This window comes from Gopherus evgoodei, chromosome 11 (genome assembly GCF_007399415.2).
Source record: "Gopherus evgoodei ecotype Sinaloan lineage chromosome 11, rGopEvg1_v1.p, whole genome shotgun sequence".
Classification (NCBI taxonomy): domain Eukaryota; kingdom Metazoa; phylum Chordata; order Testudines; family Testudinidae; genus Gopherus; species Gopherus evgoodei.
This window is the reverse complement of record NC_044332.1, coordinates 21,013,592-21,029,469: the sequence shown is the minus strand read 5'-3', so window position 1 is coordinate 21,029,469 and position 15,878 is coordinate 21,013,592. Positions and strand designations below refer to the sequence as shown.

General features: G+C 44.8%; 1 protein-coding gene across 1 annotated transcript in view; it reads left to right on the top strand.

The window, feature by feature from the left end:
* Window positions 1-15,414, top strand: part of CDK15 (cyclin dependent kinase 15) — a 72,736-nt gene extending 57,322 nt beyond the window's left edge. Inside the window, exons 13-14 of the mRNA XM_030581019.1 lie at window positions 5,479-5,625; window positions 14,859-15,414. Coding sequence (XP_030436879.1) covers window positions 5,479-5,585 — 107 coding nt within the window. The 3' untranslated portion in view covers window positions 5,586-5,625; window positions 14,859-15,414. The remainder of the gene's footprint in view (window positions 1-5,478; window positions 5,626-14,858) is intronic.
* Window positions 15,415-15,878: the final 464 nt, after the last annotated feature.

Sequence of the window (15,878 nt, the reverse complement as noted above, 5' to 3'; positions counted from 1 at the left end):
AATTTAAAATAAACTCTCTCTATTGACTGTCTAGATGACTGAATTTCCCTTCTCAATTTCTTTAAACATCTACTTTAGTATTTATTTATTCTAAGCGCGAAGCAGCTGTGATAATTAGACTGTCAGATTCGGTAAGTTAATGAGGAGTCACTGGAGTGGAAGGTTTTGCATTTGTGAGATTGCTGAAGGAGAGAAGCTCTATGCCTTCGCTCTCTTTCTTTTTCTTTCTTTTCTCCCTCCACTGGGTGGGAAGGAGAGACCTTGGCAATGCACAGATCGATCTGAATCCTTTTGATTAGCAGGTTGCATTCCCACCACTGTTCTGCCAAATAATGTTTTCCTATTGTTTGTTTGTTTTTTAAAAAAGGAGCAAACAAACAAAAACATAGATGAGATTTTTACGGGCAAGGGAGCCTGAGTTTAAGAAACACACCTGCATTCTCTCCTTCCCTCTCCAAATATGCATAAGAAAGTGAGCGCTGAGAAAGAATTTCCAAACTAATTTATGTCGGGTGATATGAACTGCCAGTAGTAGCAAAGTAATAGTGTAAGATTCCCCATTCCTCACACTTTACAAATGAGGGTACTGTAAACCAAGGCAAGTGATTACAGGTTTGCTTCAACTGAAACTTAACAAAGGAATTTCAGCAGATCTGCAGTTAAAAAGTTCCCCTCTTTCCACTGGCTAAGCAGAGGGTACGTCTACACTACGGGATTATACCGATTTTACAGAAACCGGTTTTTTAAAACAGATTGTATAAAGTCGAGTGCACACAGCCACACTAAGCACATTAATTCGGTGGTGTGCATCCATGTACCGAGGCTGGCGTCGATATCCGGAGCGTTGCACTCTGGGTAGCTATCCCATAGCTATCCCATAGTTTCCGCAGTCTCCCCTGCCCTTGGAATTCTGGGTTGAGATCCCAGTGCCTGATGGGGCAAAAAACATTGTTGCGGGTGGTTCTGGGTACAGCCTAACCCCTCCTTCCATGAAAGCAGCAAACAACCGTTTCGTGCCTTTTTTCCTGGGTGAACTGTGCAGACGCCATAGCACAGCAAGCATGGACCCTGCTCAGCTCAAGACAGCAATCATGGACGTTGTAAACACCTTGCACATTATCGTGCAGTCTATGCTGAACCAGGACCTGCAAAACTAGGTGAGGAGGCGGCAGCTACGGCAGAGCGGTGACGAGAGTGATGAGAACATGGACACAGAATTCTCTCAAACCGTGAGCCCCTGCGCTTTGGAGATCCTACTGGTAATGGGGCAGGTTCTAGCCATTGAACGCTGATTTTGGGCCCGGGAAACAAGCACAGACTGGTGGGACCGCATAGTTTTGCAGGTTTGGGACGATTCCCAGTGGCTGCAAAACTTTCGCATGTGTTAAGGGCACTTTCATGGAACTTTGTGACTTGCTTTCCCCTGCCCTGAAACGCCAGAATACCAAGATGAGAGCAGCCCTCACAGTTGAGAAGCGAGTGGCAATAGCCCTCTGGAAGCTTGCAACACCAGACAGCTACTGGTCAGCTGGGAATCAATTTGGAGTGGGAAAATCTACTGTGGGGGCTGCTGTGATGCAAATAGCCAAAGCAATCTTTAAGCTGCTGCTATGAAAGGTTGTGACTCTGGCAAATGTGCAGGTCATAATGGATGGCTTTGCTGCAATGGGATTCCCTAACTGTGGTGGGGCGATAGATGGAACCCATATCCCTATCTTGGCACTGGAGCACCCGGGCACCCAGTACGTAAACCACAAGGGCTACTTTTCAATGGTGCTGCAAGCACTGGTGGATCACAAGGGACGTTTCACCAACATCCACGTGGGATGCCCAGGAAGGGTTCATGACGCTCGCGTCTTCAGGAACACTACTCTGTTTAAATGGCTGCAGCAAGGGAATTACTTCCCAGACCAGAAAATAACAGCTGGGGATGTTCAAATGCCTGTAGTTATCCTGGGGGACCCAGCCTACCCCTTGATGCCATGGCTCATGAAGCCATACACAGGCAGCCTGGACAGTAGTCAGGAGCTGTTCAACTACAGGCTGAGCAAGTGCAGAATGGTGGTAGAATGTGCATTTGGCCGTTTAAAGGCACGCTGGCGCACATTACTGACTCGCTCAGACCTCAGCCAAATCAATGTCCCCTTTGTTATTGCTGCTTGCTGTGTGCTCCACAATCTCTGTGAGAGTAAGGGGGAGACCTTTATGGTGGGGTGGGAGGCTGAGGCAAATCACCTGGCCACTGATTACGCACAGCCAGATACCAGGGTGATTAGAAGAGCACACCAGGAAGAGGTGTGCATCAGAGAAGCTTTGAAAATGAGTTTCATCACGGGCCAGGGTACGATGTGACTGCTGTGTTTGTTTCCCCTTGATGAACCCCCACCCTTGACTGACTCATTCCCTGTAAACAACCCACCCTCCCCCTTTGATTACAGCTTGCTTAAGGAAATACAGTCACTATCGTTTAAAAATAATGTATTCTTTATTAATTCATTATAAAAAGAGGGAGAGAACTGACAAGGTAGCCCGGGTGTGGTTTGGGAGGATAGAAGGGAAGGAAAAGGCTAGTAAAAAAATTTCAAAGTAATGACAGCCTTTTGGTTGGGCTGTCCACGGGGGTGGGGCAGGCAGGTGCACGGAGCCTCCCCCCACGCGTTCTTACACATCTGGGTGAGGAGGATGTGGAACATGGTGAGGGTGGTTATACATGGGCTGCAGCAGCACTCTGTGACCTCGCTGCTCTTCCTGAAGCTCCACCATACGCCAGAGCATGTCAGTTTGATCACGCAGTAGCCCTAGAGTTGCATTCCACCACCGTTGATCTTCCTGCCTACACCTCTGATCTTCCTGCCGCCACCTCTCATCTCGAGTGTCCCTCCTGTCCTCATGTTCACTGGCATCTTTCCTGTAATTTGATACCACGTCCTTCCACTCATTCAGATGAGCTCTTTCATTGCGGGTCACTTCCATGATTTCCAAGAACATTTCATCTCGCATCTTTTTTTTCCTCCGCCTTATCTGAGATAGCCATCGGGATGGAGTAGGGAGGCTTGAAAAATTTGCAGCTGCATGAGGGAGGGAAAAAAGGGAGAGAAGTATTTAAAAAGATACATTTTACAGAACAATGCTTATACTCTTTCACAACAACACTATTCACCTTACACAGCACATGTGATTTGACTACAAGGTCGCATTTTGCATCTTAATATTGAGTGCCTGTGGCTCTGGTGTTAGAGATTTCACAGACGCAGGTCTGGGCAGCAGAATTCGGCTTCCATGCGGCCATGGTGAGCCATTGTCTTCAGCAACCTTCATATATCCTGCGCCCTCCTTTACCAAATAGCAAGCAAAGCCCGTTCAGTGCTGCTTCTTTCCTGTTAACTTGCAGCAGCAGAAACCACCCCCCCATCCAATTCTCTGGGATGATAGCTTTATCCCTCCTCCCACCACGTGGCTGGTATCATGGAAGATCACTGCTACCCAAACGCGAAAAAGCTCAGTGCCAATCACCCGCCCCCCTTCCCCCTGCTTGGCTACCTGCAAGGAAGGAATTCTTTTAAGCAACAGGCAAACAGCCCAGTAGGAATGGCCATCTCTGTCCCCTTAATTAAATTCCAGAATTTCAACCAGGTTACCATGAACGATATCACTCTCCTGAGGATAACACAGCGAGATAAAGAATGGATGTTGCTTCAATGCCAGCAAACACTGGGACCACATGCAGCTAGGCTTTGTCATGCAATGATACCAGATTACTTGCTACATGCATGGCGTGGTCAAGTGTCCTACCATGGAGGACAGAATAAGGCCGCCCTGCCCAGAAACCTTCTGCAAAGACTTTTGGAGTACCTCCAGGAGAGTTTCATGGAGATGTCCCTGAAGGATTTCTGCTCCATCCCACACATGTTAACAGACTTTTCCAGTAACTGTACTGGCCGCGAATGCATCCCAAGTCCTCAGGGCAAATTAATCATTAAAAAACGCTTGCTTTTAAACTATGTTTAATATTTACAAAGGTACACTCACCAGAGGTCCCTTCCATGGCTTCATTGTGTGGGATAGTGGCTTGGGAGGGCTGGGAGGATAATTCCGTCAGGGTGAGAAAAAGCTCCTGGCTGTTGGGGAGAACGGAGTGCTGTGTGCTCTCTGCAAGCTCATCCTCCTCTTCCTCCTCCTCATCTTCCCCATCCGCAGAATCCTCAGCCATGGCTGAGACTACCACCTCCACCTTGGAATCCACAGACAGGGGTGGGGTACTGGTGGCGGACCCCCCGAGAATTGCATGCAGCTCAGCGTAGAAGCAGCATGTTTTTGGCCCTGCCTCAGACCTTCCATTTGCTTCTTTGGTTTTCTGGTAGGCTTGTCTGAGCTCCTTAACTTTCACATGGCACTGTACTGAGTCCCTGGTGTGGCCTCTCTGCATCATGCCTTGGAATTTTTTTTCAAATGTTTTCATTTCGTCTTTTGGAACGGAGTCTGTTAGCATGGAATCCTCTCCCCATATAGCGATCAGATCCAGTTCCTACCGTGTGGTCCATGCTGGAGCTCTTTTTCAATTCTCAGGAGACTGCATTGTTACCTGTGCTGATGAGGTCTGCATGGTCACCTGTGCTGGTGAGCTCTCCACGCTGGCCAAACAGGAAATGAAATTCAAAAGTTCACGGGACTTTTCCTGTCTACCTGGCTAGTGCATCCAAGTTCAGATGGCTTTCCAGAGCGGTCACAATGGTGCACTGTGGGATACCGTCCGGAGGCCAATACCGTTGATTTGTGGCCACACTAACCCTACTCCGACATGGTAATACCGATTTCAGCGCTACTCCTCTCATCGAGGAGGAGTTCAGAAATCGGTTTAAAGAGCCCTTTATATTGATATAAAGGGCCTTGTTGTGTGGACCGGTGCAGGGTTAAATCAGTTTAATGCTACTAAATTCAGTTTAAACGCGTAGTGTAGACCAGGCCAAAGTTTCCGTGGATTTTAGTTAACTAAAGGGGGGCCTGATCCTGCAAAGCATACAATTAATTTTATTTATGTGATCAGTAATGAGATTGCTCATGCACTGAAGTGTTTGCGGGATCAAGTTTACAGTTAATATGTTTTACAGCATCCTATATTTTGTTCTTCTAAAGTGCCTGCTCCTGAATTAAATGCCATATTTTTAACACCAGGAGTTGGGGACAACTGTGATTCAGATAAACAGTTTATCTGCACTAAGGTGAATTCAAGTGGAAGGATTTGCCTGGGTGAATGTTCCACGTATATGAAACTATCTTTCTCTGAACAGTGGCTTTGGGAAACATTAGGGAGATCAGAGCTTCCCTGGTGTCTCTGTGGCCATTGCTGCTCCCACCCACCATTTTAGGTTAAGAAGCAGAGATATTTGCAGATGGAGTGAGAGTGTAGATGATACAGAGCAGGTGTGGTGAGGAAAACATCCTTTTCAGTCTCTCTCCTCAAACTTGGTTTCTCCACAGCACAGTCACTGTTTACAGTTCCAGGAGTGAGGCTGCAGCCAGAAATCTGTGACCTATTTGCTCCTTACCAGAGGGGTCATCGCCAAGCCAATTCAAGCAAGTTTTAGTGAAAAACAAGAAAAACAAGAATGTTCAACGGCCTTTTAGGTAAGGAACTAAAAGAACAGTGTTTGTTTTTCACTATAGAAGCTACTGCCAACATCCTCAACAAATGAGATCCCATAACGAGTCTCCATGTGGGCTGGTAAGGCCCTAAGGTGGGGAGAGCGGGACAGAAAGGGGTTACAATCTCTCATCCCGTGGCAAAACCCGTGGCTGACGAAAGGTTAAGTAAGAAATTCTAAAAAGTTCTTATTCCTGAGCTTCCATCCAGGTGGAGGAAGGGGGGATTGCAGGCCTGTAGCCTCCAAACACAGCTGCACCAACATCCACAAAGATATCCCACAGCTCTCAGAATAGCCAGACAGAGGGCAGACCAGAGGTGAAAGTAAGCTGGTACGGGCTGGTACGGTGTACTGGCAAGAGCCAATACACCATGCTGGACCACACCAGCTTCCGCAGCAGGGATTTAAAGGGCTCTGGGCTCCACACTGCAGCGGGCAGCCCAGAGCCCTTTGAATCCCACCCACGGCTCGGGGGGCCAGGATGGGGCTGTATTTAAAGGGCTCAGAGTTCCCACGGCTGCAGGCAGCCCAGAGCCCTTTAAATCCCACCCGCGGCTCTGGCGGCAGGGCTAGGGTCGGGATTTAAAGGGCTCAGAGCTCCCCGCAGTTGTGGGTAGCCCAGAACCCCTTAAATCCCACTTGCGGCTCCAGTGGCCGGGCTGGGGCCGGGATTTAAAGGGCTCAGAGCTCCCACAGCTGCGAGGAGCCCAGACCCCTTTGAATCCTGCCCGCAGCTCCGGCGGCTGGGCTGGGGACGGATTTAAAGGGCTCAGAGCTCCCCGCAGGCCACACCTCTTCCGGATGAAACCACGCCCCCTCAGGACTCCGGCAGTACCGGTAAGTCCTGTAAGTTACTTTCACTCCTGGATCAGACCCTTCTGCCACTGACCCATGGGCCCTCTCCCCTACCTATCATCTGAAGGGTGTAGACAGGAGGAGGAGCAGACTCTGCAGGAGTTATAGCTCATAGGGTTAGAAGCATCAGCTCCCATGGTAACTTCCCCATCTCTGTTTTTCATAGCGGCATCTTTGCATATCAGCTCTCCTAACTCTCAAACCAGTGCCCTCCCTGTGAGGCCAGGACGCTCCTGCTTCCCATCTACCTCAAATATTTTTGAATTTTATGTCATTCATAATTACAAGACTGCTTAACATTTTTCTTTGCTTGGTCTGCATTTGCCAATGGTGAATTAATCAAGTTTTACAGTTAGCTTTTGAGCATGATCAGCAGTTAATTTTTTCAAACTTGCTTATTGGTATTGGTTTCCCAAACATTGTTCAGTCATACAAAAAGATTACTGTTGAAGTAACTGGGGAAAGGTATAGGTGCTCTACTTATCTGAAGAGGGTTAGTCATAACAAATGTTCCCTGTCATGCTTAGATTTTGCACTATATACATTCCTTCAGGGTGTGTATACCCTACATTAGATTATCTGAGCCTAGGAACGACTGATGGATGGCTTCTCAGTGCCTGGGACTGCTCTCTGTCATATTAACCTATTCTAGTTCTCCACAGATCTGGAGGCTGGAATTTATTGTGTAGGCCTTTTCCTCTTAGGGTTAAAAATACCCAAAAGTGGACATATTTCATACACGCAGGTATACTCCCCACTACCACTCAGATCTTCATTATATAAGGCTATGTCTACACTTGCAGAGTTTTTGCGCTCTTAGTTTCACTGGTGAGAGGGAACTAGTAAAAGAAAAGCGCTGGGTTGTGTACTCACTGACTTCCACAGGTGTCAGATCGTGTTCACATTTGCAGCACTTCCATCCCCGATGAGAGCAGGGGACTGAGGGCAGCTATCCCACAGTGGAGCTCTCTCCATTTTGAAGATATGGGAAAGGGAGAGGGTGATTGTGGGGCATCCCGGGTCCCTGCACAGCCTCCTCTCCCCAAACCCTGATCAGCTCCAATAGCACAGCATTGCTCCAAGCAGGGGATCGTTTGCTCCATGGAGCAGCCATTGTCACCTGGCCAGATGATAAGTGAGCACTTGCCAAGAAAACAGGAAGGGGAGTTTCAAAGTTCCCCGGGGCTTTACAGGGGGAGGGGTGGACGTCTGTTTACCTGGCATCAGAGCGGCAGAGCTGCTGGCCAGAGAGGTCACCTAGGCACCGTGGGATATCCTTCAGAGGCTAAAAACCATGTAACAGGAAGAACGTGTCTTCACTTGCACATCATTGCAAAGTATCACTGGTAAGAACTATACACCTCTCGTGGAGGCGGTTTTCTGTTTGTGGTGAAACTCAGATGCTTCCACGGTTTTTGCGCAAAAAAGGGACTTTTTGCGATTTAAATGGCAAGTGTAGACATGCCCTGAGTAACTCAGCACACATGCCATGGATCAGATTATGCTTTCAATTACATCATTGTAAAACCAGGACCACTTCAGTAGATGGAATTACTTTGGGTTTAGATCAGCATAACAGTATTATCAGAATTTGGCCCTACGTGTGCTCTAATGTCTGAGAAGAGCTAGGTAAAGATGCTGAAATTGTCTTAAATCATAACAGCACTGATTTTACACAGTGTGTATTTCAGTTTTACTGGGAAACTGTTAACTTAAAAATCCTACTTCAGTCTGAATACCTTTTACCTCCTCTTGCAACAAATAACACCTCAGATCACTATTATTGAAAGAAAAAGCAGAAAAAAAGTTCAATTTTTTCCCCCCATTTCTTTACTTTGTGCATTTGTCAGGAGATTTTGTGCAGTCAGTTTTGCTGTTTCCTCTGTGCATTCAGATAGGTGTTCGCAGGATCAGGACCCAAGTAACTTTATTCTTTTCAGTAATTCCATCCAAGGCTCTAGACTACTCACTTCAGTAAAGTTATGCTTATGCTTCAAAGTGTTTGCAGGATCAGAACCTTCATCAGTTTCCCCTGTTTTTGTGGGTCTTTCACACACTAAATTTTTAAAATAGCACAATCACAAAAATAATTTTTTTTAAATATTTACTAGATTTCATGTTGACACTGTTCCTTCTTATTCCCTCATCACTCTCTCTCTCTCTCTCTCTCTCTCTCTCTCTCTCACACACACACACACACACATACACACACTTGCCTTACATACTAGACAAGTAAAATATCAACTCAAGTTCTCTTCCAATGTTCAGTTACTGAGATGTAATCTAGTAGTGTACAAATTTAGATTTTTTTAATTTATATATATTTTTAAAAAGAGTGAGATGTTAAATGTAATAGAACTGGTTTTAGTATTTTAAAAGCTGCCAATTAAAAGCAGGTTTAAAATAATCTAAATAATGGTAACTTGGCATCTAAAGCACAACATTGTGCTCATGTATGAAAAAGTGAAACTGACTAGAAACAGTGAAAGTGGCAGCCTGCTTTCACTACTCAACCTGAATGTGGTACAAAAATAAAAACAAAGAACAGAACATAAAAGGTTCAATGGTGGCTTTGCCAGGAACCCACAGGAAGGGGCACCACATCATTGTTACAATCTCCTCCCTGTACTCCCAGTGCTCTGGGAGGAAATACACTGTGCCACATCCAAATCCAGGATGTCATATGTTCCATGCCATAGCTCCATTCAGTCTCTACCTGGTTGTATTTCCGACCATCCATCAGACGGAGGGGGAATTTAGTGGCTCTGAGGAGCCTACTTCCCCTCTTATGCTGGTACCCTTAATGCTAATATCCAATGCAGGGGCCCCTTTATAGCTCTGTGCTACTGAACTAGCTGGGCCACAGGGGTGTCCACACAAAGCTTAGAGTTGTTTTAAATTTATCTTTAATAATAATCAAAGCCACTAAAGCAAATAAATCTGCAGACTATTTGGGATTACATATTTTTTGTTTCAATGTATAGATTTAGCCTATCAAGAACTCTCTAGGCACAAGATTTTTATCCTGATAGCATACTTGGTTATAGGGGCAGATTCTGCTCTCTGTTACACCTGGGGACATCTGGAATGACTCCTCTGAAATCAGCAGATTTACACTGACGTAACTGTGAAGACAATCTGGTCCAGGGAGATTTCTTTATAAAAGTCACCTTTCAATGGGAAAGAAGGAGACAGTGCAGATACCCTGATGTGTCTTTTGTATTTTTTAGAAAGCAACTTCAGGAAGATTGACTTGGCAACCAAAAAGTAAAAGCACAGTCTAGAGTCTGGACCCTCCAAATAAACCCAGCCATTTGTCTCTTAATAGAGAGATCCCTGGACCAGAAGATTGATGAACAAACAGGACTGATGGGGGTTGACAACTGAAAGAAAGTAGGGACTCATCCAAGGCTTACAGAGACCTGTCAGGCCTGGGGCTTGCCTACAATCTCCTCCAACAAAAGAGCTCCTAAAGGAAGGAGGGGATTAGTCTAAAGTTGAGTGAAGTTTCCAGGGAAGATGGTTTCTTGGATAAAGTCATCAACAAAAGGAATTGTTTGAGACTAATTGTTATAATTTCCAAGGGAGAGCTTCTGCCATTACTAACAGGATTATCACTCTACCGATTCCACACCAGCAGAGCATTAGAAATGTGCATTGTTGGCCAGCTGTCTAAAGCCTAATTCAGAGGTCTTCTTATGTTGTATCCGAAAGATGTGTAGGTGTAGAGAGGGCGAGGGCAGTGAGGAATTAAAATGACTGAAAACAAAGATTGTTTATGGTAAAATTGTTGCACAGAGCACTGATGCGCTAGTGAGTTACCAGTCAGTTTTAATCCCCTTGATCTCTGGGCTGCTGACAGACTGTGAACAGAAAAGGTGCTCTCTGGTGTCTCCTGATGGGGAAGGCTGGTGGGAGTAGCTGGGAATTCTTTCACTCCTACCATATTTCTCACAGAGATTCTTCCTAGAAGAAGTTAGAAGAAGAGTTCTTACTAACAGTGCTTTTGTCTGTTTCATTCAGTCATCTGAAGCACCTTTGCTCATCTCCTAGTATTTGGGGAAGTCCAGAAACTGGAAGCCTCAGCATAGCCTCAAAGCAAAGCTGTGAGGGAAATTTAAGCCAAGAAATGATTCTAAAGGCCTTATCCTGCAAACCTTACATGCATGAATAATCCTTACTCACCTAAGTAGTGCCATTGAAGTGAATGGGAGAACTTGTCTGGGCAAGGAATATGCTGATGATTACAGTGGGCAGGATAAGACCCTAAATCAGTGATGGCTTAGGACATACTTTGAATTTCTTACCATATTTCACAATCTTAAAATACTATCTAGCTTGACAGGGAGACGAACTAGGACTTTTCAATTTCTACATTTTATGGACCTAATACTAATTTACAGTAAGTCTCTTTTACACACCCTCAATGTGGGTGTTATTTATCCCTACTTTCCAGCTCCTTTATAGTGTCAGAGGGAATTTAGTGTTAATAATATGACCCTCTGATTCTGATTTTGAGCTGATTTGTGCAGCTTTAAATCAGGAGTAATTCCACTATTCAATAGGGTTATATTGGTGAAGGTGTGGAATAAGCAAGATCATAGATTCATAGATTCCAAGGCCAGAAGGATCCATTCTGATAATTTAATATGACCTCCTGTATAGCACAGGCCATAGAACTTTCCCACAAAAATTCCTGGAGCAGATCTTTCAGCAATCTTGATCTAAATATTGTCAGTAATGGAGAACCCAGCAATTTACCCTTGGTAAATCAATTACTCTCACTGTTAAAAATGTATGCCTTATTTCTAGTATGAATTTGTCTAGTTTCAACTTCCAGCCAGGGGCGGCTCCAGCCCTAGCACGCCAAGTGTGTGCTTGGGGCGGCAAGCCACGGGGGGCACTCTGCCTGTCGCCGCGAGGGCGTCAGGCAGGCTGCCTTCGGCGGCTTGCCTGCGGAGGGTCCGCTGGTCCTGCGGCTTCGGCGGACCCTCCGCCGAAGCCGCGGGACCAGCAGACCCTCCGCAGGCAAGCCGCCGAAGGCAGCCTGCCTGCCGTGCTTGGGGCAGCAAAATCCCTAGAGCCGCCCTTGCTTCCAGCCACTGGATCATGTTATATCTTTCTCTGCTAGAATAAAGAGCCTGTTATCAAATATTTGTTTCCCATGTAGGTACTTACAGACTGCAATCAAGTCATCCTTTAACATTCTCTTTGTTAAGCGAAACAGATTGAGCTCCTTGAGTCTAGTGCTGTAAAGCAGGTTTGGGTGAATACCCACTTCCTCAGATGCATGTAATGGAAAAAAGCAGGTTTGCTAATCCTTGAATCATTTTTGTGGCTTATCTCAGAACCCTCTCCAATTTATCAACATCCTTCTTGAACTGTGGACACCAGAACTGGACACAGTATTCCAGCAGTGGTTGCACCAGTGCCAAATTTAGAGGTAAAATAACCTCTTTACTCTTTCTCAAGGTTCCCCTGTTTATTCATCCCAAGGATCACAACAGCCTTTTAAGCCACAGTGTAACAATGAGAGCTTACTTTCAACTAATCTTTTTCAAAGTCGCTGCTTCCTAGGATATAGTTCTCTGTCCTGTAAGTATGGCCTAGATTCTTTGTTCCTAGATGCACACCTTTACATTTAGCTGTATTAAAATGTATATTGTTTGCGGCACACAGTTTACTAAGCGATCCAGATCGCTCTGTATTAGTGAGCTGTGCTCTTCATTATTTACCACTTCCTCACCTTTTGTGCCATCTGCAAACTTTATCAGTAATAATTTTATGTTTTCTTCCAGCTCATCAATAAAAATGTTACATAGTGTAGGGTCAAGAACAGCTCCCTGTGGAAACCCACTAGAAACATACTGCTTGATTAATGATTCCCCATTGACAATTACATTTTGAGACCTATTAGTTAGCAAGCTTTTAAGCCATTTAATATGTGCCATGTTAATGTTATATAGTTTTATTTTTTAATCAAAACATCATGCAACACCAAGTCAAAGGCCTACAGATGTCCTAAGTACATTACAGCCACACTGTTACCTTTGTCAACCAAATTTTTCAACTCATTAAAAAAAAAGATATCAAGTTAGTTTTACAGGATCTATTTTCTATAAACCTGTGTTGATTGCTTATAAATATATTATCCTCCTTTAATTCTTTATTCATTGAGTCTCCTTTGAGCCACTCCATTATCTCGCCCCAGGATCAAGGTCAGACTGACAGGCCTATAATTATCCAGGAGATCCCATTTCCCCATTTTAAATGATGGCACAACATTAGCTTTCTTTCAGTCTTCTGGAACTTCCTCAGTGTTCCAAGACTTATTGAAAATCAACATTAACCATCAGTTCTTTTAAAACTCTTGGATGCAAGTTGTAAGAACAGCTATACTGGGTCAGACTGTCCTGTCTTCTGGCAGTGGCCAATGCCAGATGCTTCAGAGGGAACGAACAGAACAGGGCAATTATCAAGTGACCCATCCCCTGTTGTCCAGTTCCAGCATCTGGCAGTCAGAGGATTAAGGACCCTCAGAGCATGGGGTTGCATCCCTGACCATCTTGGCTAATAGCCACTGATGGACCTATCCTCTATGAATTTATCTAATTCTTTTTTAAATCCAGTTATACTTGTGGCCTTTACAGCATCCCTGGCAATGAGTTCTTCAGGCTGACTGCATTTTGTGAAGAAGTACTTCCTTGTATTTCTTTTAAACCTGCTGTCTATTAATTTCAAAGTTACTCCTGGTTCTTATGTTAGGTGAAGGGGTAAATAATACTTCCCAATTCACTTTCTCCACACCATTTATGATTATATAGATCTCTATCATATCCCACCTTAGTCATCACTTTTCCAAGCTGAATAGTCCCTCTCTTTTTAATCTCTTCTCACATAGAAGTTGTTCCATACGCTTAACCATTTTTGTTGCTCTTCTCTGTACCTTCTCCATTTCTAATATATCTTTTTTGAGATGGAGTGATCAGAAATGCACGCAGTATTCCAGGTGTGGGCAAACCATGGATTTATATAGTGACATTATGACATTTACTGTCTTATTATCTATGACTTTCCTAATGGTTCCTAACGTTGGTAGCTTTTTTGGCTGCCATTGCCCAATGAGCAGATGTTTTCAAGAACTATCCACAACGACTCCAAGATCTCTTTCTTGAATGGTAAAAGCTAATTTAGACTCCATCATTTTGTATGTATATTTGGGAATTACATTTTCCAATATGCATTTATCAGTACTGATTTTCATCTGCCATTTTGTTGCACAGTTGCCCAGCTTTGTGAAATCCCTTTGTAACTCTTCACGGTTTGCTTTGGACTTAACTATCTTGAGTAATTCTGGATAATTTGCAAACTCTGCCACCTCACTGTTTACCAGTTTTTCCAGATCATTTCTGAGTATGTTGAACAGCACTGATCCCAGTACAGATCCCTGGGAGCCCCCGCTATTTACGTCTCTCCATTCTGAAAACTGACTTTATTCCTTCTCTTAGTTTCCTGTCTTTAACTAGTTATTGATCCATGAGAGAACCTTCCCTCTTATTCCATGACTCCATGGTTGCTTAAGAGTCTTTGGTGAGAGACTTTGTCAAAGGCTTTCTGAATGTCCAAGTACACTACCTCCACTGGATCACCCTTGTCTGCTCTCAAATAATTCTAATAGATTGGTGAGGCATGATTTCTCTTTACGAAAGTCATGTTAACTCTTCCCCATCAAATTGTGTTCATCTATGTATCTGATATTTCTGTCCTTTACTATAGTTTCAATTAATTGGCCTGGTACTGAAGTTAGGCTTACCAGCCTGTTCCCTCCTGTGATTTGGTGGTCTGTAGAACACCCCAACTTGTGCTTTATCTATTAAGAAACTAATAAAGACCTGAAGAAGAGCTATGTGTAAGTTTGAAAGCTTGTCTCTCTCACCAACAGAAGTTGGTCCAAAAAAGATATTACCTCACCCGCCTTGTCTCACTGATCCCTAAGCATTCAAGATCATTTTCTTCACAATTACTGTGACTCAAAAACAGGTAATGCGATTTTTTACACAGAGTGCCATTCAACCTCCCCTTTTGCTCACTCAATCCTTCCTAAATAAGTTACAACCATTAATTTTAACATTCCAGGTGTGTGACTTACCCCATCAGGTTTCAAGTAATACCAAATATATTAAATTTAGGCTCATAAATTACTAATTTCAGTGCCTCTTATTTGTTACCCAGGCATCTAGCATCTAGACAATTCAACAATTCCTTCTGTTCATGTCCTTTGGTTTTGTGGTTAATTTTGTTCGTGGGATCTTGATTCTGTGCTAAAATTTTCTCTCTTTTTACCCTCCTCTTTTTTATTAGTTTAACGTCCGTCTGCCAGCTGATTGGATTCCCTTCTACAGAAGTGGAGGTCATCCAAACTATTCAGACCCATCTCCCCACAGAAGGTGGACCAGTGTTCTACAAAACACAGACCTTCCACTCTAAGCCACTCACCTAGCCCATGGTTCACTTCCAGAATCTTCTGCCTTCTGTCTTTCTTCGCTTGCGGGACTGGAAGGATCTCAGAAAAGATCGCTTGGGTAGTCTTCTTCTTCAGCATGCGCCCAAGTTCCATGATGCCATCTATTATCGGTGAGATATTCCACAATGCAGTGTCTTTAATGCCAACGTGAACCATGACCAACGGATCCTTGCCCGTCCATTTCAGAAGCCTAGCCAATCTTCAAGTAACATCTAATGTCTTGGCTCCAGGTAGGCAGAACGCCATGCTGTTGTCCACTTCTATGTTCTTTCAGCTCTTCTGAGTACTGAATTCCTAACAAGGATCATCTATCTTCCTTGGACAGTTGGAGAATTCTTTGTGGGCAAACTGACTTTTCTTACGAGTTGGGCCAAGCTGCCATCCACAGAAGTAGGCCGCTACATTTCTATAGCCATGTCTACATCTAAAATTTTGCAGCGCTGGTTGTTACAGCTGTATTAGTACAGCTGTATAGGGCCAGCGCTGCAGAGTGGCCACACTTACAGCAACCAGCGCTGCAAGTGGTGTTAGATGTGGCCACACTGCAGCGCTGTTGGGCGGCTTCAAGGGGGGTTCCGGGAACGCGAGAGCAAACCGGGAAAGGAGACCAGCTTCGCCGCGGTTTGCTCTCGCGTTCCCCGAACCACCCTGCAAACCGCAGGGAAGGAGACCTGCTTGCTCGGGGTTCCGGGAACGAGAGAGCAAACCGGGAAAGGAGACCAGCTTGATTACCAGAGGCTTCCTCCTTCCACGGAGGTCAAGAAAAGCGCTGGTAAGTGTCTACATTGGATTACCAGTGCTGGATCACCAGCGCTGGATCCTCTACACCCGAGACAAAACGGGAGTACGGCCAGCGC